Source organism: Rhodamnia argentea, unplaced genomic scaffold (genome assembly GCF_020921035.1).
Source record: "Rhodamnia argentea isolate NSW1041297 unplaced genomic scaffold, ASM2092103v1 Rarg_v2.20, whole genome shotgun sequence".
NCBI lineage: Eukaryota > Viridiplantae > Streptophyta > Magnoliopsida > Myrtales > Myrtaceae > Rhodamnia > Rhodamnia argentea.
Window position 1 is genome coordinate 27,501 of NW_025955869.1, and position 27,500 is coordinate 55,000.

Genomic DNA, 27,500 nt, shown 5'->3' on the forward strand with positions numbered 1-27,500 from the left:
CAATTCATCCGGTGACTTCACGGTCGCCAAAGAAGCCCCAAGAAGCATCAAACATTTCCGATGAGATCCATGGAGCAATTTTTAGATAGCAAGCACTAGCTCCCGGTGCGACTTCATAAAAAGCAATCAAAGATAAGATCGAAGAGAATGAAACGCACGTAGTGGTCATTATAGCGCTTCCTTCTGATCCTAGAAAACGTCCGAAAAAACCTGCTACGGAACTACCGAGCAGGGGCAAAAATACGATAAGTAGATACATAATTTCGAGTGTGATCAGACAACCAAAAATCAGACAATGACAGAGCGGCCTGGGATGTTGTGATAGATTGATCGACGTTCGAAGAAGGCCCGACCGAAGGAATGAGTCACAACACAAGGTGAATTGCTTCCCCCACCTTCCTTCCACGGGCTTGACTTACCCGAAAAAATAGGAATCAAGCCCTTAAACCAGTTCCTGTACTGAATTCGACTTCTAGTAAAGTAGTCTGGTCAAGGGTAAGGGTATCCCCGATCCCTTCTTTCAACAAAAACGCGAAAGTAGGGGCTATTCCGGCGCTCCCTCTCAAGATTGTTAAAGATCTCATGGAGAGAGTCCAATGAATGGTTTTTGCCGTTCCGGGTCTTGATAAATTGGGCCCCATTCACAAGCCATCCCCGATCGGGATCAAGCTCATCCATCTTTAAGAGTCTATTTCTTTTACTCTCAAAGATGGATGAGCTTTTTTATGAAAGTAATCAAAAGGAGGAAGCGCAGCCTTGCCCTTATATTCGAGCATAAGCCGCGTAGTGATTTGGGATAAGCTTTCCCCACCAATAAGGGGATCTTCTATCTCTTGCTCGGCGCTCAAAGCCTCGTCTCGAGTGTTAGCTTCAGAAGGACCAGGCTGATCTTGGTCCTCGTCTGCATGAGCAATAGGAAAGAAAGACAAGTAGGGAAGTCTTAGGCGTTCGTGCTCCTTCCCGACTGCGACTGCTACTGTGCGACTGCTGAGAGATTCGAGAGATCGGAGCGCTTTCCTGTACCCGTAGCGATTGCATGCTGTACGATTTGCTATTTGAATATGAGTGATAGAACTAAGGAACTTCAGTCTGTCTTTCTGCCCGTACTGAAGTAACCGAATTCTGCTCTGAAAGTGAATTATAAATGAAATCTTTTTTTCTTTTAACAGGTTCGATCCCCGTACTAAAGGTAAAAACAGCAACTTCAGTCTCCCCTTCATCGCTCTGGTTTGCTGCTGTTAAAGGATTTGCTGTTGATTGACTGTACGAATTATTATTATTAGCTTTCCTATACTTATTTCCTACTGAAGGAAGGAACGCTAGAGACTGTAAAGTAGAGGAACGATTGACTGCTGTTAACGTTAACGGATGAGAAAGCAATCTTTCTCCCCTACCTACAAAGAGTCACTTTTTGATAAGGAACTTCAGTCTACCCTTCTTCAAGAGTAATCAAGGATCTTACGTCGATCAGGTTACCGGCCCGCAGACCCCATTTCGGAGCCATAGTAGCGGGCTCATTGGTCCCACGGCTTCTCGATCAAGTATCTTACTCGATTGAAGAAAGACGGAACTCTTCCTTATATACGATAACAGATAATGGAATAAATGAAAATCTAATGTTATTATCGGAAGATAAAATAAAAGAGGAGGTCATGATCAGACTTTCTCTTTCCTGTTTGTATGCAAAGCCTTTTATAGTCTGGATAAGTTAGAAAAGGAGTGATCACTGAACCTCGAGTTAGGAATAGCTTTGGGACCGGACGTGTAATTCAGCTCGACTAAAAGGAGAGGCTGGATGGTTTGAAGCTCGACTGTAAGGAAGAGGAAAAATGTTCGACCAGACGCGGAACATTCCGTTACTGTTTGCAAGCGGAAAGCAAGCAATGCCTCTCTTGTGGCTTGTTGCTCTGCGCTGCGATTATGAAAGGGATGGGCCATAAAAAAAAAAAGCAAAAAATTGGCCATTCATTTTTGAATATGGTGTCTGGTTAATTGCATATGTCATTTTTCTTCAATCGAGCCAAGTTTGCCATGGACAGAGCAGGATCAGTCCTAAAGAAGTGGGACTGAAACTAATTTTGAATGTCTTCCCTTTTCTTTTGTGTATCGAGTTCGGTGGAAGATGAATATACCAAATATACCAAATGCGTAGCCTGTCAGTGAACTTGGGAATTACCTAAGCTTTAGGTAATCATCATTCGAAGCCCCCTACCACTGGCAAGTGAACCGAGCCATGTGTTCTAAGGCTGACCCATTGCCTTCTCCTGAGAGCAAGGTAAGCTCCGGTAGAAAACCACCTTGTTCCCTATCAATATGCTCGGGCTAGGCTTTCCTATACAGTGGCCTAAACAGTCTCTCTAGCCTAGGGCTAACCATCTGCTCAATCAGATTAGCCATTCAGAGTCCTGTAAAGATATTTTGAAATACTTATCCCCACTTTGGTAAGTCTGCTTTGCTGCTCTTCTCCCCAGGCACTGAACTCGGTAGTCCCACTGGTAGATCTTTGGGTTAGCTTGTCTTAGTCTTAGCAGGTTTTGCTGCTTGTGCTCTGTCTTCTTAAGAGAAAGCGCTTGCTCGCCCTCGAAATGCGATACAATATTCGTCTTTCAGTACTGGCGAATCTAATGATTATGATTATGCTATTCCTTAATTAAGGCCCTAATTCATCTTTCACCAACTCAGTTTAAAAAGCCAATCCCCTTTAAGTAGCAGTCATTCCGGGGTATTCATCCCCAGCCTTTCCTTGAATCTGTTACTACTATTGGCTACGATTAGAAAACTGATTTAGGAAAGCTAGAAGTTTTAGGTTCTCCCCTATAGTTATGTTATCCGATACTTCTTGAGCTCATTTCGAAGGACTTTACTTCGCCAAGTCAAAAGGAAGCACATTTCGGTCTACACTGAAGATCCTGAAAAACTCAAAACAATTCAGAAAGAAAGAACTCTTCAGTTCCTTCGGTCTTAGAAAGATTGCTTCTATCCAACTCACCCAGAAAGAGCTTAGGTGCGCGTTATCCCTAGCTAGAACTATTTAACAAAATATGAGGACTATGTTTTCTAGCTGAGCTCTCTGAACCAAAATGACTACTTTCTCTGATCGGCCTAAGGAAGGATCAAACCCCTCCCAAACGTTTCACTCGAGTTACTCCTACCAGACTCTCCTTAACAGTTGAGTCCTATACCTCTCGCGAACTCAAGCCATTCTTGAAGCAAGAGCTTTAGCTGAGATTGCTGGAACATCTGAAAGGCATTCTTATCTTATCCCCTTAAGCGAGTAAGAAAGCTGTTTTCGGAAGGTATGAAGATGATAATGTTGAGGGGTTCTCCTCTACCGGGTTAGAACTCATAAGTAGGGGTGAGTGGAGGAGACTGCTTTGCTTATACCGGATTGTAGGCTAGGGGACCGGGTTGGATTGACTTAAAGCTCTCCTAAGAAATCTGTCTTTTTCCTGACGTACTGGACTGAATGGCTAAGATCTTATCTAACTCTTGACGAAAAAGAAAAGAAAGAAAAAAGTCTTTCTAGAGATCGGAGGATGCCTGGTATGAAGTTACTCGACTGAAAGGAGAAAGGAGAGGGACGAGGTAGTCTGCTTTGATAGAACCTGGAAAAATGCCACTCTTATGCGGGATATTCTACAGGAAGTGCATGATCTACCAACTGCACGAAATGTTTGGGTAGCCTTATAAAAAGAAAAGCGATTCCTTGATCAGTCTGTGGCTCGAAAGCTTCAACTTCAGACCTTAAAAAAGGGCAATCAGCCCATGGCCACATACTTATGTACGCACACTCAAGTCAGCTCTCATTGCAATCAATTCTCCGGTCTCACACAAGGATCTGGTTATTTATGTCTTAGCCGGATTACCACCGCTTTCGTCACCACAATCACTAATAGCACAACCAATATCAGCTTTGATGACTTTAAGGCGAAGCTATTGTAGCATTCGCAACGGTTTCATCAATTGCATTCATCTACTGATACCAAGGCTTTCTTTATTGCTTATCAATCTTCGAATGATCAGCGCTCATCCTTCAATGGTCGTGGCCGTGGGAAAGGCAAATTAGGGCTTGACAGACTATCCTTACCCCCAGTAGACTTAAGATAGGAGTAAGTTGGGTCAGAAGATGGGGGAAAAAACTTGCTAGGCCCATAAGGGAGAATGGGCCCCATACCCAAAAAAGGCCCTTCCTTTCCCGCCTAACCCTAATGCCCTTACTCCAAGAGCGAGTAGCCCTTTATGAAATAGCAGCGGAGGCGTGAGCAGCAAAAGCCTCTTCTACTGTTCCTGACCCTCACCCGAGAGAGAGGGGAGGAGCTTCCTTGAGTTGAGAGATGGGTTAACAATGCTAATGGTTTTGTCTACCCTTTATTCTGATTGATATCCGAGAGTCACTGAACTTAGAATAGTGAATCCAGTTCAAGCAGAATCATAAGAAGAAGAAGCCCTTGTTGGAGTTGGAGGAAGAAGTGCTGCAAGAATGGCTATTTCCGCTCTTGGAGGAGCGAGATTTTACTACTAGAAGACAAGGCAGATAATTGATTAAAGAATGTTCATTTTCTAAGTAAGAAAGCCGAAAATTATAAGAACGAAGAAGGGCTTCCACTACACGGTCAGTAATAGAAGAAGGAGCAAAGAGTCTGCTGTAGCTTGGAACCTCCTTATGCTAAGTCAGATCCAAAGTGCAGTGCCATTCAATGATTTAGCTGTAGATGCGGAATCATTAGTAAGGGCATGGCTTAAGCCAGCTCTTGACCGAGGGTATGACATCGCTCTTCATCTTTCTTTGTCGGAATTGGCTTTGAAGGAAAGGACTTCTTTATTATAACATAACTCTTTCCAGATGCCAAGAATATCACTCGTTTCAGAGCGGTAGGAGTGCCGCTTACATTCTTTCTGAGTGATTCCCCGGTAGCAAAGGAAGTAGCAGCAGTGCTATATATAACTGCTTTTATTAAGTAAGGAATTGATAGAGATAATTGCCCTAGCTAGCTATAGTACGTCTCTTAGAACTGTCTAGATTCAGTTGGTCTTCCGTGAGTGAACGAAGCCGAGTCAGTTGCCTTTTATTCAAAGAGGAAGTGCCAAGTCTTTAGTTGTATGAAAAACAAGCAATCCAAGCGAAGTGGGAATACCCCGATAAAGGCGAGACAGAACAGAGAGTACACTGGGTTAAACTCCTTTCTCAATCAGTTCAAGCATTGGCAAACCGGCCTTCCGGGAGGAAATTTCTTTGTTTACGTGAGCTCTTAGGGTGCTAGCTTCACTAATCTTTATGTAAATTTTCCTTAGGCCGAGAAAGGATTGAGACCAAAGAGTGCCCGCTCTTCTCTCTTTTGTTTCCGCTCCTGGTGGTTGAGTAGGGGTTTTAGGAGAAAGCGTAAGCGCAGCGCTTGAATCTCTTGTCGGTATGGCTACTAGTCTTGGACTGAAAGAACTCGGCGACTAGACAGCTCGCTGGACTGGAAAGGAGAAAGCCAAAACTCTAGTGGCCACAAGGCAAGAATCATCGAATCATAGCCTAGTTCCTTCGTACCCGAGGGATGAGACTTGCCAACGATGAGACTGTCACTGCTTGAGAATATGCTCTGGCACTTTCATTTCGGAAGGGGGAAGAAGAATAGGCTATCTTTGATATTGGCAAGGTAGTTCTTTGACCCACCCGAGGAGAGGTGTTTTGGTTTGGTTCGTAAGTCTGTCTTTCGGCTTGGTCGATAGAAATCTCTCCTGTGTCTTAAGCAGCAAAGAAAGATTTTCCAATCCTCTTAGGAATCAATTGAGGAACAACATTTATTGTTGTATTACTCCACGAGCTTTCTCTCTTTCTACGGCGAATGGCGCATCTCTTCCTTGCCCATGTAAGCAGTTAGCGAAACTGGAACTGGGATAGCCTCGGGTAATTCATCAATTGTTTCAGCTCTGGTTCAAATGGTTTCTGTTTCAGGGGTTAGGAAAGGCTTATCTGCTGTTTCCGCTGTTCTAGAGTCGGTAGGTGGGGCTTCTTCTTTTTCTTTCCGTGGTGAGGTTGACCTTGGTTTTGGTTCAAGAGAAAGATATTAATATTCAAGTTCCCCCCAGGCCAAGGAAAGGGACAATCAAGTCTTTTTGGTTCAGCTAGCCCAATGTTAGTCGAAAGGAGTGAAGACCGGGAAATCTCTTTATTAATAGAGAAAGCACACCCGGAACCGGGGAAAGGCGATAACGACCAGGCTATCTCCGAGGCTATGGGGCACTCGCGGTAGAAGAAGAAGTTCGGAATAATGCTAGCTCAAAAAGAAGAAAGGCTATTTACCTTACTTCCCGACTTCCCCAGGGGAGGTTGAAAAAGCTGCGATTGCTTTTGTTTCAGAAGTTTCATTTGGCTTGGTTTAGTTCAGGAATTGATAGAGATTCCTAGCAGTATACTTTATTTGTTGTCGGGAAGGCTACTCTATACTAGTACTAGAATAGAAAGGATCGATCCCAGACCCCGAAATTTCCTTATATTCAAAATAGAACGCACACCGGTAAGCAGTGATTTTAACAGCATCAAATACGAAGAACAAAGAAGCATTCGAACGAAGAAGGAAGGATGCCCATTTGCGGGACTTTCCTCAAACTAGAGTGAAGTCAACAGATTGAATCGTCTGCTGGCTCCGTACACTCCCTTGTAATTCAGCGTGGCAGCGAGCACAAAGTACTGGACTATCAGGAGATCCATGTATTGGCTCCTTGGACTTGCTCAATCTGTTACGAGCACTAGCCTTTTGCGGCTCTTCAGATGACGTGTCCAATACCAATTTGAACTTCGGAGTCAACATGTTCACCGGCATGGTATCAGGAAATGGATCCTGATCCACCAACATCACATCTTTATGAAAGTTATCTCCTGTTCAAAGCGCTACGCACCTCTTAGTTAACTAGGTTGATTGATATCTAAGGGTACCCATCGTCCTCGCTTACAAAGAAAGGTCCGTCCTCCTTGGTTCCTTAGGCGGCTATACCTAAGCCCGTTCACTCAGGATGATATCCCAGGAGAGCTCAACCAAGAGAAAAGAGATCCGGAATCGCTACTTCGGGAGAAAGGAGGAAAACGTCCAACCTTACGGAGACCGAGGGGGACTGCCGAAAAAGAGGCATCATAAAATAAGGATATGCAGACAAAGCACCCACGATATTCATATAAAGCATCCTCGACCACATGCGGGCCATCTGAGAAGGAAGAAGACGCATCTTCAAATTTGAAATAAGTAAGTGCCACAGGCAAAGAAAGTAACTCAAAATAGCACCGGATAAGTAGCTCACTCCCTGCCATAAAAGTAGAAATAGTCAAACTAGAGAGTCGTTAACTCCGAAACATAAGGTACTACTATTATAAAACAAGAGTAGAGTTCATATGCAACTCATCCCACACGAAGGAGAGAGGAAGGATAATCGAACACTAAGACGAGGAGTAGGATGGTATGAAATGTGTCAGCAGTCTGGAGCTAACCGAGACTTAAAAACTCCGAGTCCAGAGAGCGGTTAGATGGAATCAGGGATCATCCGCCCTATTGCTACTTCCTCTATCCGGAAGCAGTTATGAACATTCCTGCCAGCAAGGCTGATTTACATCGGTCATTGATTGGCGACTGCTTTCTTAGTATGGCATCTTTGTTTGCTGTCCACTGGGGCTTTCGTATATAGATATAGAAGGGAGCTAACCTCTATGGGCCCGGGTATGATAATCTCTCTGCATACTTCCTGCGTTGATTGAATCTAAAAGGGCCCTTTTTGCCGCGTCTAACTAATCGTCTTTCATTCTAAGGAGCCAACCGAAAGGCGATTGCTGCTAACTATTAAATGGGTCACTATGCTTAACACATAGCCTTCTCAATCCTTCTTCACCACGGCCGAGGAAGGGGCGGATCCCGTCAGGCGTAGAGATGCTAGCTTGGGTACATGCATCTCTTGACCTCACGCCTTCCTATTTGATTCAGTCAGTCGTCTGAAAGTGCTCACTGGGCTTCAAATAGAATAGAGAGCCTATATGCTTACCGAATTCCTTTTATCCGAGGCCGGCTGTCCCCCTTCGAAGGCGTATTCGTCCCCTTTCGCCGCCCCATCGTCTGGGCTCTTCTTCGAAAAGTGGAACCCTTCCTTAAAGATAGGAGAAAAGCCTCCGCAGACAAGATTACTATTCCTTGCCCGTACAACGATTAGCTCCTGACTTCGTGCCACTTCTTCTTTTTCTGCTCCTGGGATCGAAGAAGAGGCAGATCAAAATATGGTGCGGAAAAACCCAAATCGAGATGAATGGAAGATGCCTCTGGAACTTGTTTTTCTCAGTCAGTCGAGGAAAGAACCATAACGTTACGCCCCAAAATAGAACTATACGGAGCCCTTCCGAATGACCTATAATGGAGTCTACTACACTAGCCCACGGAAAGAAAAGCCTCTTCTTTCTGGTCTACGTGCATTGTTTGCCCCAATGATGGCCTTTTTGATACGGGATAATTTTTTTCCATATAGATTGGAGATGTCAATCGATGAGCCAGAGTTTATTGGTATGTCCAATTGGATTCAGTAAGGAGTCGTTAGTCTCGTTCTTAGAAAGCGAGGCCCTCATTCTCTTCTTCCGAATCAGGCCTATCTTGAGTTTATTAAAGGGGTGTTGGAATGGGGACTAGTACTTACATATAATCCAGTGTAACCGGGAACTATAAAAAAAGATTACCCTGGAACTGGCACATCAATGGGAACAGACTGGATCACAGGATTTTACTTTCCTGCTAGATATCCCGCCGCCCTTTTGAATTCTCCCTTCGATCTACCCTGCCAGTCGTAATATTGTATGAGTAGGCTTGAGTTCATACCGGCTAAAGGTTAGGAGCCTATAATTTATTTCCCTCAATCTTTCTTTTCCTTAGGGCGGCTAACTAGAATAGATATCTTTCTTCCCCAATATGGAAAGGCATATGTAGGACTCCCATTTTCTTCTTTCTCTCCGGTAAGGAAGTAAGTAGGTTCGGCGGGATAGGCGATTTAAGATTGGACAAGGTCAAGCAAGACGGGAACTGAATAACTAACAGGTGCTTATGCTGAGGCAGGTTCTTATGTTGACTCAAAATTATAACTCTTCTTTTCGCTATCTGCCGCAAGCAGTGAATTATGGTATGGGCGAGATGCTTAGCTTATAGATAATCCTTTCTCTTTTTCCTATAGATTCCGCGTGAAACCCGTACTATTTATAATATGTATAGTGCCCTTTCTAAAGAGCTAAGGAGCTACTACTAGAAATCCCCTGAATACCGAGCGTAAAAGAGCTAAAGGAAAGAAGGACTAAGGCCATATTCTAGTAAGCCTGCGCTAATCTAATTCCCAGCCGAGGGGGCCGTAAAAGACTATTTTAAGGAGTTGAAACCCCAGCATATGCCTATAGAGTCTTTGCCTATGAATAACTAGTAGTTTCCTGCTAGCCTATTTCATACATTCTTTGTTCACTTTGCGGTCGGTCCAGCCCTCTTTCCAACCATCTAGTCCGTGTGCCCTTTCAATTTCAAACAGTCCTTTGATCTATCTTTCCAAGGCAAGACAGCAGCTTCCTGTGATAAAGCAAGTTTCAGATGTGGGGGATTCCGAAAAAGGCAAGAAAATATCTGCCTACCCGAGTTAACGATCTCCCGCTCTAAGAATCTCCAGGAAAGGGCATCATGACAATCCTTCAGGCAATGAAGAAGCTGGTTCTAGAATTGGTTCTAGAGCAAAAGATTATAAGGCTAGACAAGAAAGCAGCGGGATAAAGCGTAATATCATCTCTTTCTACCAGTGAATCTGCTTTGATTCCCTAATTGAATATCTTTCTCTAAAGGATCGTCTAATGCTCTACTCGATAGAAAATGGATAAAAAAAGAGGGTAGGATTCCCGTAGCTATGGTACTAACGTGCTAACGGTCTATTAGGGCTAAGGCTTAGTATTCTATAATCCCCTTACCTTTCATAAGAAGCGTAAGAAGTGAAAGGTCTAAAAGAAGGACTAAGGCCAGTTCTGTTTTATCCAGTTACAGATGGAGTGCTAAATATTGGAGTGCTTTTTCAAGCCTCTCAAGTTTAAGCGGATAGCAGGTTCAAGGGCTTAATATTCATATGTGCCAATCTATCCAGCAAGTAAGCTCGGAAGAGAGCAAAAGTAAAGGGCTAGCACTAGAGCAGTTTCTAGGGCAAGAGCTAGGTCTCCTTTCAAGCGAGCTGATAAGGTCAATCCAGCAGTGCATAGGGATTTTCGACCAGTGATAAAGCGAATGAAAGAAATATCATATGAAAAAGAAGGGACAAAAACAAGAAAGTTTTCACAAGCAGTTCCAATTCCCAGTTATTCAATTGCAGTTCTAGGGGAATTCCAGCTCTATTAAGCCTTACCTTACATCACCATCGCCTTCCATTCATTCTGCATTCGATCCAGTAGAAGTTGGAATTGCAGTGAAAGATGTAGTTTCTTTTCAGCCATTGCATGCGACAACTAGTCGAGAAAAAAAGGAAAGAAAGCCTAAGCGAGACAAGAAGGAATTAAGGAGCTATTCCCGTAGTGACATTAGCATCTTTCTTTAGATTAGAACATTCGGACATTGTAGACTCTCCTCCAACAAAGGACTGGGAAAAAAGACTCACATTCCCGGATAAGCAGAAAGTCTAGGAAGATATCAACCATGGATGGAAGGTCTCCTGTAAGCCAGAAGGTCCTACTAAGGGGTCTAAGTCGAATCCCTTCCTTGAATGGTAAAATGGGAAAGCTTTCATATAATGCCTTTGTTCGTACCGGACTCTTTGACTTGGTTGGGACTGTAACCTTTAATTAGTGGGGAGACTGCTGCTACTACTATTTCCTCGCTGAGGGAGAGGTGGACGAAGGATGACGTAGGAAGTAGTTCAAGCTGGCTTGTAGCTTTAGGCTATCGATTGGTCAACCGCCACGTCAATCAATGTCTGGCTTGAGACCTTTCTTGAGCAAGTCGTTGGCATCCTACCCTACTCGAAGTGTGGATTTTGGATCTATTCCTAAGCCATCCAGCACTTCGAGATAGCAAGATCCTTCTTTTTAAAGGTCCTGGCGGAGCCTAACGAGTAGCTTGCCTTGAAGCTCTCAAATCAGACCATTCATCAGACAAAGAAGTAAGATCGCAGTTTTCATCTCCTGATGTCATAAACTGGGCGAAATTAAATTAGATATCCACGACTTTGCCGAGAGCTTTGCTTTCTATTCCTTGGAGCTTGTTCCAGTTCTTTCTTTTCCAAGGGCGGCGGGCTATAGTTAGGCATAATACCGCAATACTTTATCCTACCTGTGGATATACTTTCTATATTTAGAGTATAAGTCATTGGAAGTGAAGGTACTTCAAGTTAAGGTTAAGCTATTTCCAGTTCATATTAATTTAGAAGTTCATAGGACGATGTATAAGATTATAAGGCAGAATATGCCTTTGATAAGGCGTAATAGAGCTTTGAGTTAAGAACTCGCATTTATTTAAAAGACTATTGTCTAACCAAGCAGCTAGACGAGCTAAAGCTAAACGGGCCTAATCAAGCTTATTCAAACCATACATTGGGCTACTTTTCTCCTCATAGCTAGCCAGTTTCCAAGAGGGAGAAGAGAAGGTCTTATGGCAATATCAGGAAGACTACTAATTGATTATTTGGCCATTCGTGATCGAAACAACCTAGGAAAAGTTGTACGCCTACATAACCGACTTCTCATACCAAGAAAGCCAGGTATCAGATCCCTGTAGTTCTCGGGCCCTTTTGTTAACCCAGTTCCTGTACTCTACGTGGAATGAATTCAGGTCAGTAAAGTAGTCTGGTGGAAGGTGCTCGCCTCACCTCTCCCCTTCTCATGGAAGCAAGCCAAAGCAAAGTAAACTCATCTGTTGACCAATCATCGGCGGGCTTGTTAAGAAAATCGGCCTTTATTCTCGAAGTTTTCACGCATCTTTATCATTTGCTTAAAGAAAAAAGCGTTTTGACCCTCGGTTGTTAATTTATTAAAATTATTAAGTAGGGTGTCCACGGTATACTCGGACTTCCCCCCCTTTAATATTCCATCAGAAATGATGTTATTCCTTTGTTCAGCCCAGAATCGATTGGGATCTAATTCCCCCATGCTATTTATAATCTGCTCCTTTAAACAAATGATCGTGTCTATGTCATCCGCGATGAATTCCCTTTTGGGGGTAAAAGTGGCTATTCTACTCATAATTTTTTGATGTTGGTCTTCCCTCAAATTACTTATAATTTCCTTTGACTGTTCAACCGCGCCCTCAGGCTGTTCCCTGCCGGAAGGGTTATTTTCCTCCATGGAGTGGAGTGAGGGGACGTAAGGAGAAGGGGGTAGGGGAGTTAAGGAAGAGGGCACCGATGGAAAAGATCCCCAAGGAGAGTCAGCAGGGGCCGCATTAGAAGGACCGGCATTCGACGGCCCCGCGTCATTCCCACCAGGCGCTTGGTTGACGCTGCATTCCGATGATGCCCCGGAAGGGGCCGGAAGAGGAAGTCCTTGCTCTCCCGATACATTTAAAATAAAAAAAGTAGAAAAAATCCCACTAAGGCAGAGACCAAACCAAGAAAGAAGGTAGACCCGTAGATAATATAAATTTAAATAAATAATAAAATAGAACAAGATAATAAAAAAGAAAAGTAGAAAGCGAGACCTCTTCTTCAAACGAATAAAAAAAAGACGAAAGAGAAAGTTTAAGCCTAAAATCAGGATTCCAAAAAGCACGAGATTTCTACCTTCGGTCATTATAGCGGTTCCTTCTGATCCTAGAAAAGGTACGAAAAAACTGACTGCTAAGACACCAAAAAAGGGTTTTAAACCCCCGCATACTTGTTTCATAGCTTTCATAACAGACGCTTTGATCTTTGAGTTCGATCCATTAGGTTCTTCGATTTGTTCGGAAAAGAAAACGAGAGACAAGAAAACATCTTTGATTACGATTAAAAGGAACAATCTCAAATAGACCAAGATAAAATTGCGGGTCATTTCTTGGTGAACATGATCTGCCATAATCTCTTCGATCCCTTCATTTATGTGCCAGAATAGAGAGAGATTGGATAGGAAAGTGGAAGAGACCTTTTTGTATATGATAAAAAAAGGGAGTGGTAAAGCTGCAGTCATTCTTTGGAAAAGCCCGGTTCTCTTTGTCTTCGAGCTCTCATTCCTCAATCCATTTATTCGTTCCTTCATATACCTCCCCACCAATAGATAGATACAAATAGGAATAACCGAACCACGTCTACAAAATGCCAGTACCATGCAGCGGCTTCAAAGCCAACGTGATGCTCCTTGGTCAGATGACCAAGATATTGGCGAATACCACATATGATCGAGAAAAGAGTACCTATAATCACATGAAAACCATGAAAGCCAGTTGCTAAGGAAAAGGTAGAACCATAAATACTATCCGAAATAGCGGAGGGTGCTTGATAATATTCCATTCCTTGAAAGCCAGTGAATACTAGAGCCAGTGAAACGGTAGCTACTAAAGCGTAAACTGCTCGTTTTTCCTTCCCCGCGAGTATAGCATGATGAGCCCAAGTTACGGCAGCTCCGGATGAAAGGAGAATAGGGGTATTAAGAAAAGGGATTTCCCGAGGATCTAAAACCCCAATCCCTTTTGGGGGCCAAATACCTCCGATCTCTACCGTAGGTGCCAAAGAAGAATGAGAAGAAGCCCGAAAAAAAGCAAAAAGGAACATAACCTCCGATACGATGAACGGAATAGAACCATATCGAGGTCCTAATTGTACGACTTTGGTATGATGTCCTTCCAACGTGGATTCACGTAGAACATCGCGCCACCATACGAACATGGTATATAGGATAAATATGAGGCCCAAACTGAGAAGTGTTGCACCCCCTTGAAATGGATGCATGTACATCACACCTCCTACGGTGGTTGCCAAAGCTCCGAGTGAACCCGAAATAGGCCATGGACTTGGATCTACCAAATGATAAGAATGCCTCTGAGATTCAATCATAAACCACTTTGCCTCAGTTGTATGTAAACCCCCCCCTTCATCCCCACTCCCTAAAGTAAGGGCTCTTTGGGGTCTCATTTTCTTTCTATCTGACAGGACAAACAAATAGGAAGGGATGGTTCTTTCATTGTATTGATAGAAGTCTAACTAGAAAAAGATCTCTCTAAACCTTTGAGAAGAGAATCGTTGGTTTGACCGACGAACTACGTGGGAAAATGGACCTTCTTTCTTGGCTTGGATTTTCAGCAAGCATTTTTGGAAAGTAACAATTCCATTCAGTTCGGTTTCGGAAGCTGGTCGCGGATTAGTGCGTTCTGCGCCGCCGGCGGCCTAAAAAAAATATAAATCGAAGGTTGATCTCTCTGGTTGAGGCTGCATTATGAATTTCTTCACCTTGACACGTGGGAAGGGCTTACTCTACTAGTGGCTCGGCTTGGGCGAAGGTCCCTTTTCTGGTAACTGGAAGCCAAAAGCACACCTTTGAGATAAGGGTGGAGAGGACAACCTATTCCTAACCACAAATCCAGTGCGAAAGAAGTTTTGGTCCACATATGAAGAATGCGCTCAATGTGGGCCTTTCTAGGATGGTCCAGTCGAGACGCTTAAAACTACAACCTGATATACGAGCAAGAGTTGATAACCTCTTAACCCGATATTTCAAGTGTATTGCCATAGCACCCCAAGGGTGATGGGCATTGAGTAGAGATCGAATCGAGATAGGACTTAAGTCCACACTCCAATTTTACACTCTACCCTAAACCGTTTTGCAAACTCAGCTGAACCACTCTCCGAAATCAGGGATTTCTGATATGAAATAGAAAGACACAAATTTTGGAGGGATTCTTCATATACTTTGGCTACAGCCTGATCAGCAATGAAAATGTTATCACCGAGTACAGCATACTTGTCAAAGTACAATCCCGGATACACCTTTTCTGCACAATACCACACCAAAATTGGATGTGAAGCAAATAAAGGCCAAGAGGCATGATAACCGAGAGGTTATCCGGCAACAAACGAGACCCTTGAATTCGGATTCCTAACAAAGTTTACCTCAAATATGTTGCATGCTAATGTTGAATTAACAACAGCACAAGCAAACGACCTATCGAATAAATACTGCATCACTTCAAACAGAAAGACTAAAGGCCACCTATCTGTGGCCGACTTTAAGTCAAAAGAGAAGCAGTGTTTATTGCCAACTAATCGATCAAGAGGAGCTTCTTGATTAACATTGGTATCCTTTTCATTTGTTGCAATGAAGCTAGCCAATAAGAACCTCTGATTGATCTAGTTTCCAATGGGGAAAATCCGCCTTTTGCCTCCTCCTTCAACCGAGCAACCTAGTTTTCCAGTCATAGGTGGCACTCCAAGCTCTTCAACAGAAGGTAGAATTGGACCAACAGTTCTTTCGAACTCGTCCAAATCCACCCCTGTGAAGAACTTCTTCATAGGATCAAGTGCATACCTGATTCTATGAGGCCACCGAACAACCAAGTTAGAATGAAATTAAAAAACAATGCTTCCTTGTCCGTGTGGAACATGGATTAGCAGTATGTCATTCCTACAAGTGATCCCCCATCCAGGATTAGAAGAAGTGCTATATGAGGACTTTGAGATCAAATAGAATATGTTTCTTTCCATTCCTCGTGAGCCACTTATTTCTCCGAAAGACGAGATCCAAGTTATTTTCCTCCTTTTTCCCAATAAGTCGACGGACTTACACCATTGGGATACTTCGAATAAACTGGAGTACATATAGGATACACCGGTGCTAAAACCTTTTCTCAAGATATCTTCCAAACTGTTTGGGTCCTTGCTCCGGATCTTGTTCTCCCGGTGTGAAAGCAGTTGGTTCCGTAGTTTTAGAATTCTGCTGATCCCAAGTACTCCATCTCCATCATTGCATATGGCAATATAGAAAGTAAAGAGGAAAAGGCATGACCAGAAGAATTGTGTAAAATAAGTGAATTTATCCAGTTGAGGCATGTCAGATTTCTTTTTTTTTCCAATTCCCTACAGACAGAAAGAGAGTCCTTCCTGTAGGACTCGTGAAGAATGAGATAGAGCTTTGGTTGGTTGTTGACCAACGGAAAGCATGGGACTTTTGGGCGTATGAAGAAAAGTCACTTTAAATTCTCTTACAAGATTTCGAGTTGGATGAACAGATCGCTCCTAAATACAGACGTTATCAACTCTACGAGAAACCAACTGAAAGCAAATCATCGAATAAAGAGAGAGAAAGACCTGAATGAAAATGATAAGTGTGAGTAAAAAATGCAGGACTTCCTTACCCTTTATCAGCGAAATGATCAATCGTACACCAAGGGAGTATATTGAAGATTTGCTGGTAAGAAAGGTGGTCATACAATCCGTTTTCAGATCGATCAATAGACATCATATCCGGATATTCTTTCCCTTCTTCGGACAAAACTCTTAGGACTCGGAAGACCAGTCCCTGGATTTGGAAAACTAATGGACAGCATTCTCCTTACCACAATAAGAAAGCACTACGGCAATGGCGCTAAACCTGCACTCTCATTCATATCCTGCTTCGTACAAAGACAAAGCAGTTTCTCATCTCCTGCCTTCTAGGAAGTAAGGGCAGCTATCTCCTGTGAACGAATAGGCTCTTTTCGCTCTCTACAATCGGGTTTCAACCCGGCTACGAACCGGCTTATAGAAGGATTCCTTAGACTGCGGAATTTATTACAGAACAAAGAAGCAGACTCTTAGGAAGGAGACATGACATAAGGTATAAGGGAGAGAGGTAGGATTGAAACTGGAAGACTGGGAGACTAGATCGAAAGCTTAAGCGCTTCGGGGATGCGCATCCAAAAGGAAAGACCTTAGACCACATACAAGACTGAGAAAGAGACAGCCGGAATAGAACAAGACCCCTATTGAAATACTGATCATTGGCTTCAACTTCATAAGACTCGAAAGGGAAAACAGGCCGCGGCCGCGGGCTCTTGCTGATCCCAGCTTGTTTGAGAACTTTCTTGAGCGTGGATATAGAAAAATCCGAAGGCATGATGCTGCACCATCTTAAATATCTGGCACAGACTAGCATCTTGGAGGGCCAGGTAACCATTACAGGATATAACCATCTCGGGGAAAATACCCTTTTCTAGCGAGTTTCTCCCAGTCTCCTCAGGAATTCTTCTCAGAAGTTCATCCCCTAGCAGGGGGGCATCATTCGGATACAACTGTCACCGCATCTTTCTGATAAATTCCAGAAAGCACCTCTGACTTTTGAGTGAGACGGCAGTTTGAATTCCAAGAAAGAAAATCGATCAGCTGCACCATTGTTCTTGATCCGAAGCAACGTTTTCAAAATGACTTCCCCATTCTCCAAGTTCAGAAGTGACCACAAGATCAAGGGGCAGACTAAGGCAATGATAATTGGCTGACTAGAATGACTAACGGGGCAATCCTTGACTTTCTTATTGATTATCCTTCCTTCTTCGTGCAGACCGATGACACAAGACCCACAGGGCTATGAGAAAGAAATAAATGAGAAGACCGATGATACCAGGAACCAAATTAGATCGACGGCACCAGAGACCGGAAATACGACAAATTAACTAGAACCAGATCAGACCGAGGAGAAAGAGGAAAACACAGAAAAGACGATGATACCAAATTGGTGAGGAAGAAGAAGACCTAAAAAGACCTTTCCCAGCGAAGATGAAAACCATGACACAGACTTACAGAATGGCACGGTCTCTATCTCTAGGACGAAAGGAAGAAAAGATCGAGCTTTGTGGCTCGCGACGACTCAAACGGGCGGATTCCATGTCCAAGAGAAACCTGAATCTGTTCAGCACCTTTTCCACTCTTGTTCGAGGGTTCCCCATGAAAAACGAGTAGGGTTGACGTCTAAGGGCTTTGACACGTTCGCTGCTTAGGGCTTGTTTAGCGTATCTTCAAGCGGACCTGAAACTTCGCTGCCTAGGGAGCAAGCGCCAGGGCAGCTATTAGAGCTTAGTAGCTTCTGCATTCTGGTCTTAAGCCAACCAGTCCTGTCAATCCTAAAATGAAAATGATAGATTATAGAAAGAATTGCGTGAATCTAATCTCGTGGGCTTCTTTTGTTAGATTCTGGATTGAGAAAGCACCGCCCAGTAGTGCCTTTAGCGAATGCGTTCACGAGGCCGGTCCCCGGTGGCTAAGAACCAGTCCTCGCTCTTGAAGCCTAAAAGCCACTTTTTTAAGTATAGCTCAAGGCGGTATCGAATAGTCAACTTAGCCGTTTATAGAGCATGACCTGGATCCCCAAATACTCGTGAACTACGTCAGTCAGAAAGAACGCCTACCTTAGAATGAATCTTGGTCTAAGTTGGCGTTGTGGGTCGAATGATAATTTCGATCGAGCATGCGATCCTCCTCGATCCCAGGAGGGCATTTGATTCTACGCTCGCTGGGACAGGGAGGTCAAGGGTGGACTCAATATCCTAGTGCCGTTCAAAGGAGTGTCGCTACACTCGACGATAAAGGAAAGGTACCGCAGAATTGGGGGGTAAGGGCTAGTTGAATTACTCCGAATGAGCGAGTTGTAGCACTTCGACAAAGAAAGGTTTATTTGAATGCCCACTCACTGTATCGGAAAGGCCGTCGGAGAGAATGGCAGTTTGATCGAGCAGGAGACCTGATAGGACAGGACTCTTTAGGAAAAGGGCTGCCACTGGCCTGGCGATCACTCAACAAAATTAGCAAGCAGCCCCGGCCCGGGAGGAAAGCAAAGATTTTGAGCACTCGGGCAGCATTGGTTGATAAGGGCTATCTTTTTCGGGCTTCTTAACTGAACTGAATACGTAATATACGACATACGACATTATAGACTGAGACTCGGCCAGTTGACTCGATATATAGATTGATCTTGACTTTATAGGAGGGTTAACTAGACCAACTCGAAGAAACGCACCCTCTCGCTCATGGCGGGGATGATTCACATCCAAACTAGCTGGAATGACGATCTTCTACAGCGCGCGCTTAAATGAAATAGGAACGGCCGGGCACAGCTACGCATGGAAGACGAGAGAACAAAGTCAAGTTTTCCTACAGGGGTTTTAAATGCACCCCTAAAGGAATGGAATAGTAAGGCGTGGATGGTATTCACCCCGACTGTTTAAGGGAAGAGACGACTGTCTTGATGCCATCTCTTCTGTAAGGGCGAGTTTACGAGCGCTCTTCGTGCTTATCTTCCCGGGAAGTTCAGTGGCTTCTTCTCCTTTTTCATCAGGACTGAGTGGTCCTCTTCAAGCTGTAACCACCACTTGTCCTCAAGATCTATTTCCCTTCCTGTTCTTGGGCAGAAGTTCCTGGATTCCCGTCTCCTTACAGGGATGCGTTGGTGAATGATTGGTCCAACGGCGGCGGAGGACAGAATAGCACTACTTTGGAAAGAGCGGATTGCTGGCGATGACTTGCCGCCCAGTCTACTTTTGATCTCGTTTGATTGATTCCCCATAGGATAAAGGATGCCTTAAGCTCCACTCTTTCTCTTCTGTCTTGCGTGCCGGGCCAGGTTGCTTGCAAGGCTTTGCTTAGCTGACTAAGCGTCGGGCTTTCAGATCTTAGCACTACCAACCTAAACTCTTTTCTTCGACACCTAGTTTAGAAATGAAGTCTCGTTTGAGTTTGTTTTCAGCCACTCTATTTTTCCTCATGACGACGGGCTCCCTCTCCTTTCCCCTGCCCCTGCTGTCACGGCATTCTAATAACTTGAAGTTCCCCGCTCGTGCTCCCGTCGAGTGAAGCCCATAGCTCGCAAAGCCCCCCAGCTTGCATTTGCAGTGTGGGTTTTCCAACTTCGTTAAGTTACTGGGTGACATAGCAACGAGATAGGTGGTTTGTTTGGCGCGAAGTGAGCTTGGCTGCCACTTGGGGGCGGATTCTCCCGCTGGTCGACGAACGGATGCACCCTAGGAAGGGTTCGCTCGTGCTTCTATCTTCAGTATAGCAAAAAAAGGCATGAGGATGAGGAGAAGGATATCGTTTTTTTCTATGGGGAAGATTCAACATTAAGAAAGGGATAGGCGAAAGACAAATGCAAAAGATTATCAGACTAATGAAATTACACGAAGTGGTTTCTAGATGGAAAAGGAATTCTTTGCCAAAGATCCTTTCTCCTACTAAGTTTAGTATAGGAAGGAATCTAACAAGCAGAGTTAGAAGGAACGAACACCAACCAAGGGCTGAGGGCGGGGAAGGATGCACTAAAGCTTACAGCCACAGGGCCCTAAACCGTTCCAATTTATGCTGAACGTTGTATTGCCAAGGTTAATTAAGAAGGGAAGCCTTTCATTCATCTTCGGAACAAATCCTATCATTGCCTGATGAGTTCTAACATCGGATGGGAGATCAATAGCAGTTATAGTCAATACCAGTTAAACGTAAAGTCAGGCCGTTGCGTGCTAGCACTTATGTAGTGTAGTTTTGAAACTTCGAATTTGGAGGGCTGACCGTCAAAACTATTAAACCAGGCTCCGGCTCGGCGTATGACAATGCACGACACGGGACCCTCTTAGTAAGGCCTTCCGCCCCACACCTAGCTTAGCTCACCTCAGGGCACCGAAGCGACGAGACTGCTTTTTCAAGTATCTTTCTTTCCTAGCCCTTCATGGTGATTGTTCAGGAGATGCTTTATTAAGACCGTATAGAATCCCCCGATCTCACGTTTAGTTTATTAGGTGCGGCGCGGGCTAAGAAGAAAGAAGCAGGCAAATCGCTCTAGGTTAAAATAAAAACCTACCTCGGTTAACTACTTTCTAAAACTATTACTGCAGATCGACATCGGAGGTGGCCCAAACCTAGGCTGTGACGCTTCCTGTTGAGTTGACTTGAAGTTCGTTTACACAGTAAGAGAAAGACAATTAGAAAGAATGGGAATTAAATAAACTTTTTTAGATTCGATTATTTGAAATTGCATCAACATAACCAACACATTCTAAAGCGATATAGGCATTTATCCCATCCATCAACCGAGAAAAAGGCCTGCGTTACACTAAAAGTTCACGCGCTTCTTTATTCAAAACAAAAAGAACACCTCCACTATACTAGTTATGGAGGGGATTCGGGCCGGATGGAACAAGGCGCTTCGAACCATATACTACTGTTGCTGGAATGAAACGCAGCCTCGGAACAGAATTATGCTGCTTGCGGGTCCCTTGGATCATGGGCCACAGCTATTTGGGTTTAGACCGCTGAACATCATTTGGATGGGCCGAGGCTATATGGGCTTAGGCCTTTTGATGGCTGTCATTTTCTGGGCTATTTGGATAGATTCAGATCCTTTCATGTAGGAGAGTCTTTGATGAGCTCGGATCCTTTTGATGATTTCATGTGAGGAGCTGCCACCTTTGGCGGGCTTTGAATTTGGATAGATCCAGCGGGCCTTCTTGCATGGACTTGGGCCTGCTTTGATGATGGGTAGGCTTGTTGTGCTTTGGCCCTTCTGTGGGCTTTCATCGAAGAAAGCAGGCTTGACAGGCCTGGAGATAAATAGTATGGTATTCAAAAAAGTCTTACTTATGTAAGTATAATTAATAAAAATTGTAAATTGTTTACCTCTTTTAATAAATGGAATATAAAGTCAAATAAAATATAATGCCCCTACCCTATTTACCAGTATAAGATTCATGAAAAGAGTCAGACAACAGTCCCCCTTGTTAGTAGCTAGCTATTATTTGATAGTATTAGAGTAGAACTGAAATTCGAAGCGCTCCTAGCTCAGAAACCACACAAAGACAAACACATGGAGGCCCAGTCCAACTCATAAATCATAGACTAACCAAAGAAAGCACATGGGGATATGGGACGCGTGTCTAGTTCTCATTGGAAAGGAATCGGCTGAATATTCTTTCTGTCTCCCGCCTGACACAGTTTGACAGGCCGTGATACCTGATTGGCTCAAAATCAATAGTTGTCGAAAGAATATCAAGAGAACAAGCACGCGGGAAAAAGCAAGCGTCTGGTCAGATCAATCAAGAAAGAAATAGGGGTTCGGCCTCACTTCGATCGCCTAAGCAAGGACGGAGCTGGCGAGTGACGATTGGCCGAGGGGCCCTTGGGCCTAAGGGAATAGATTGTAGCTGGGTACAAATGGGCCGGTTAAAGACGAGTAGGCAGGGTACGACGAAGCCCGCGGGGTGACACATGGTTGTACTGGTCAGCTTTGGGCTGGAGATTGACGATTGACTGAGCGTGCTTTGGCAGCTCGTGGTGGAGTACTCTCTGACGGATTCGCTCTATTATTGCCTCCTATTCCTGAGGGAGTGATCGGGATTAAGCAGCGTGGCGATACCCGCGAAAAAGAAAGGACTATTTTATTCGCTTTTTTGGGTGGGCCTTTCGTACTCCAATCCGTACGGGGAGAATTATTCAGCGCACTCAAATATAGTGGATGTGGTTCCATATTCATGAAAAGCCAGGTTTGAACCATCTTACTCCACTAAGACTACCTTTATTACTAATAATAAGAAAGAGTTAAGGGCGCCCAAGGCCTATAAATAGAAGCTTCTTTCAGCTCTCTTTGGCAAAGGGCACTTAGAAGTCGGCAAGAAAGTGAGTAGATATGGATAACGCGAACAGACTTCACGAAATTGAGCAAGAAATACGTCAGGTGGAAAACAGGAAGCTCCAATGCGAGCAAAGGCTTGGTCTCTTCTGGGAACACATGCCGCCGATCGATCCAAATCTCATACGAGATTATATGCTCTCTCTACAGAGAGAGATAAGCTCCTGCGAAAACAGGAAGAGGGCCCTCCTCGACGAACAAAAAGAGCTCCTTGTGCAGGCCGCCACCTTCGGTGACCGGGGAGACTAGAATAGAAGAGTCCGTCGACTCTTTCTAGAAGATTAAAATAAGTGTCTGTAGACGCAAAGTAGTGTGTTTTAATGTATGGTGTTCTTTGTCTTTTTTTAGTGGGGATCTACTCCGATGCTTACTGGAGATAGACTCCTATCTATGCTAACTATCTTTGTTTGGTTTTATTTGTTATGTTTGCATGTATGGGAAAAACCCTAGTGTAAAATGTTTACTACTTATGCTAATATAATTATTATTTTACGCTAGGAGATGAAAAAGTCTTCAATGCCTTTTTTTTGGCGTAGCGGATGATTTTCCATTAATTCGATTGTTTTGGCGAGGTTCCCATCCATTAGGCTATTGTGGATCATCGCACAGAAGCGATCTCATAACTTATAATATTTTATATCCTACTCATCGTAGGCTGTCTAAGAACCCGGAATCTGAGCTAGCCAATCTTGATAGCGCAGGATGACCGGCAACCGACATGACGTCCTTTCTTTTCCTGCTTCTTTTCATCTTCGTTTTCTATCTCTGTTTTTGCGGCTAGATCCCCCTTCGTAGAACAGAAGTTTTGGAACCCTCATGGGCGGAACGTTTGCTATCGGAATCATGTCACCAAGAGCTTCAAAAAAGCACTTGAAAACTTCTACTCCCTTGGGGCTAGACTCCTTTCGCATATAAAAAAAGGTAGGCAAGCATAAATAGGTAGTTCGAATGGTTAAGCCACCTCAACCGTTACCGTCACTCTACACCGGTCCTTACCTCCGTCCCATAGTTTCAACTCAACAAACTTCCGTCCCTTCTATACGAAACTCACCTCTGGTCACTAGATGAAAGGATGTATGGAATAGGAGTAGCAAGCCGAACTCGTTGTAGTCTCTGTCCCACCCCTGTCCCGTTACCTACGTACCCTGTCGTTCCTCTCCCGTTGGTATCGTACCTTCGTTCCGTCTACTAGGTCTCGTCTAAGCCCTTCGTTCTAGTGGTTAACTGCTTGTTCGACTTAATCCTTTGTAACTCTCCCCTTCGGTTAAAGCAAGTCCGTCCAATCCTCTATCCATTACCCCTTTCCCGCCTTCGACTTCAAGCAGTAACCAGCCCGCTGCTCTAACGGGTGGGTTTGAGCCAGGGGTTACACAAGCCCTTCTCATAATTGGAATAAATAAGAGAAAGAAATAAGAACATACGGGAGTAGGAATCGCAAGTCAGCTACCCTGCCTGTCAGCTACTTCTATGCTCTTGTTTTCAATAGATAGGAAAGCCCGCGGGCACACAAGCAAAGGCCTAATCACCCCTTACCGAACTCTAACTCTACACCGTCTCCTTCAACTGGCACAACCAGAATAGGAAAGTCATGACCAGGCACCACAAGCAAGGTCAATGTAAATTTAGATGAAAAGGTGATTCATATCGGCTCTGGAAGAGGGTATAAAGGAACATATAATTGCATACGAGACTAAGGCAATAATGTAACTATTGTATCGCATTTCGAGGGACGGTTACGAACGAGTACCAGAGGCGAGGCGGACGAAAGACGAATGAAACCACCTTTAGTAGCAGAGCTAACCATAGAGCTGACCATAGGCAATTACTATTGTGACCAAAGGGGAAGAAGAGTTTTATATAAGAAAGTAGGTAAAGTCAATCAAATCCATTTTTTGAAGTTCTTCAGTTAAGTCAGTCATTGAAGGTAACTCATACACAAGCAAGCCATTGTCATAGAAACTCTCAATCCCTAAGTCATCCATCTACCGGCACAACAGGAAAGGTAGGAAACTTGAACCGAAACCCGCGAACGGACAAAGCCCCAAGGAAATAAGTTGTTTCGAGCCAAGGTGGAACAAGGGATAGTCCGTCCCTCTCCCCCTTCCCATATGGTGTTGGCGACAGATGTTATGGTTAAGTATGTAAGTCATTGGCTATAGACGCTTTTGGGGTACCACTTCTCGATGCACTGATAAGTTCCCATGAGACCGAAGCGACTTTTCCTTAAGAGCTGAGGGCTCCTAGTGCTAAGTTTTTTGAGGTCAGGGTAGAAAGAAAATTATAAATAGGAAAAAAAAGAGGGAAAGATCACCGGCAGAGAACAGAGTTCGTTTAGAAAAGCAGACAATCACGATCGGTGAATCTTCTCCGGCGAAAACGGAGAGGAAGGCGGTCAAGGGGCAAAGCGGTGGGTAGGCAGGTGATGTTGAAAAGCGGAGTCAGAGCTATTGTCGACCGGTATTATTGGTCAAGAAAGCGTCGAAAGAGTGACTAAAGCCATTACGAATAACAAGTACACGCAAGAATGACTCGATCGAGTCCCGAGAGACAGAAAGATTGACTAGACAGAATGGCCAATGACAGAAACAAATACATTGAAAGAAGGAGTCACCGACCGGAATGACATGTATCCTCAGTTCTTACTCGAAAGAGTAAGCATTTTTTCAGTCCTCCCGCATCTTGACCCACTCGCTCGCTATCTACCTTCCCCACCGCCCTTGTCTTAGATTGAGACCTCTTGGCAAAGCAAAGTTGATTATTAAATTACTGCCTGGCAGGCTGCTACCGCACAACGTTCCGCCTACCCCACTCACCGCCCAGAGTCGGACGAGAATCACGGTTAGCAGTAGAGCCTTTTTCTTTGGTTATTTCCTCTGATTAGATCGACGGAACCATTTCAGGAAGTGGAGAACTATAGAGCATTTGCAAACTGACTTCACTACGACGTGATGAATGACTGCACCACTAGGAATAGAAGCCCGAAGCCGTCTAAAGGCAGTTCGTCTAAGGCAAGTCCTTTAAAGCAGCTCGTGTAAAAGCAGTCTTAGTATGAAGCCGTATAGCGCTATGACTAACTACATGCTTAGAAGAGAACAGAGGGTTGTGGGTGGTGAAGGAAGCAAAAAGAAGGCCAAGGCCGGTGGGCAAGGAAAAGTGAGTTGATCGCCGTATCGAAGCTCAACCCGAGTCTACTTGAATGCCTTTGCTCGTGCGGCCATACCTCTCTCTCCGCCGCGGATCATCTGTCCATACCGGTCCTGTCGTTCAATCATCTCTAGCGTGCCATGCCTTTAGTGGAGAGATTGAATTAATTGGAATGGCAAGAGGGACACCAAATCAAGGAACCGGGCCGGGTGGGTTGAGATTCCCACAAATCACGTACTCGAAGGACTGGACTGGAAAGGATAAGGAGCTCTCCGCTTTCAAATTGCACGAGCTAGTTCGATCGATTCCAATCCTTAGAAAAGCGAAGTCCGCGCATCGCGATCAGGGAGTCATGTGAACCACTATTAAAGTAGCCCAGAACGAGTTCATTCAAGGAAGGATCCCAGAACGGATGAGAGACCCTGCCCGACAATATGGCAGCGGACGATTACACTTCGTATAGTCTTCGAGAGCTAGAAGGTGCTCGTCTGAAGGCACTGAATGAACTTAAACACTTAACTTAGGCACGAGTTTCGCAAGCATACAAGAAAAAAGTAAAGAGAAGGCTGATATGGAGTTCACTTTTCATACACCGGGTCTGCTTTTGACGGGAATATTTTATTGAGAACGTACTCCCCGTGGCAGTTGGTATCAGAGCAGGATATCTTAAACCTGTGACTCATTATCTTCTTCACGATGGCTGGAGGTACTGTCAGCGAACAGTTGAAGGTTTTTTTCCTCGCCTCGAGTCGACCAAGTTGTTGCCAACGTTACAACTCACGAAGGACGCCTTGTAGTCCTTGGTGAGCGGATAGAAAGCCGTCGAAAGAGCTTTCGAGAGTAAATAGGGGTATCTCTTCTCGATTTGACTGGTAACACTCATCACTACCTTCCCTCGACCGGGAGTAGGCTTTTGAGAGACCACTCTTTTATGGATGAAACCTGTTCGATAACACAACCCATATCATCCACAGGTCTGATAATGCTGTCAAAAGTTTTCTTATCAACCTTCTTTGAAAGCTTAATAATCTTAGCCAAAGTAAAGAATGATAAGTAAACTTGAACAAGCATATCAGCCTGCTCATCTTTCTTTCAACTACATCATTCTTCTATGGAAAGATGGGATGATTCCCTGAGCGCGTCAAAGACACTCGTAAATGATTGGTGTAAGAATTGTGAACTAGTCAGGTATCCGTCCTTTTGGAGCAGATTTATGAGTGAGTCCTACGAAAGAAGGATAAGGGATAGTTACATTCTTTTCTTTTGTTTTTTCGATAGATATAATATTTATATATATAATAGATATATAAAGACCAAAAAGACAGGTCAAGAGCAAAGCCCCCGTACCAATCTTCTTTTTCACTTCTTCCTTCTCATTTTGGAATATTGTCTCCTCTCGATATTGTCTTCGTCACTCCTTCTTTTGAGTTTTTTTTTTGCGTATTAAAGACTGAATATTGGATTTCAAAAATCCCACAAGAGCTGCTATGCTTTGACATAAAGGAGCATTGTGAACTAATCAGGTGTGATCAGTCTCATCTGTGTAAGAATTAGGAATTCCTCTTCCAACTCGTCCCAGAATGGGCGTTATGGCAAAGAACAAGAAGAAAACACAAGGAGAAATTTGTCCAATAGTAACAAATGGTGCCTCCACAGGTTGACATCCGATCCAACCTAGTAGTAAGCAATCCGCCAAAAGCAACCAAAATATTCCTTGATGAATGGGGCGAAAACTTGAACTACGCACATACATACTTTTAAAAAAAGGTAAAACCAACAGACATAT

General features: G+C 44.0%; 3 protein-coding genes and 1 long non-coding RNA gene across 4 annotated transcripts in view; 1 reads left to right on the top strand and 3 right to left on the bottom strand.

The window, feature by feature from the left end:
• The window catches only part of LOC125313384 (NADH-ubiquinone oxidoreductase chain 5), a 10,821-nt gene extending 7,694 nt beyond the window's left edge, over positions 1 to 3,127 (bottom strand). Inside the window, 1 exon segment of the mRNA XM_048273158.1 lies at positions 31 to 3,127. Coding sequence (XP_048129115.1) covers positions 31 to 259 — 229 coding nt within the window. The 5' untranslated portion in view covers positions 260 to 3,127.
• On the top strand, positions 163 to 19,090 carry LOC125313385. The gene is made up of 3 exons (XR_007197170.1): positions 163 to 198; positions 12,781 to 12,816; positions 19,080 to 19,090. It is a non-coding gene; the product is annotated as an uncharacterized LOC125313385 (long non-coding RNA).
• On the bottom strand, positions 13,126 to 15,440 carry LOC115732899 (cytochrome c oxidase subunit 3). Its single transcript, XM_030663583.2, has one exon. The coding sequence runs from the start codon at positions 14,065 to 14,067 to the stop codon at positions 13,192 to 13,194; it is 876 nt and encodes a 291-aa protein (XP_030519443.2). The 5' UTR covers positions 14,068 to 15,440; the 3' UTR covers positions 13,126 to 13,191.
• On the bottom strand, positions 14,229 to 16,132 carry LOC125313382 (putative ATP synthase protein YMF19). The gene has a single exon (XM_048273155.1). It carries the CDS (start codon positions 15,976 to 15,978, stop codon positions 15,499 to 15,501), a length of 480 nt encoding a protein of 159 aa, XP_048129112.1. The 5' UTR covers positions 15,979 to 16,132; the 3' UTR covers positions 14,229 to 15,498.
• Positions 19,091 to 27,500: the final 8,410 nt, after the last annotated feature.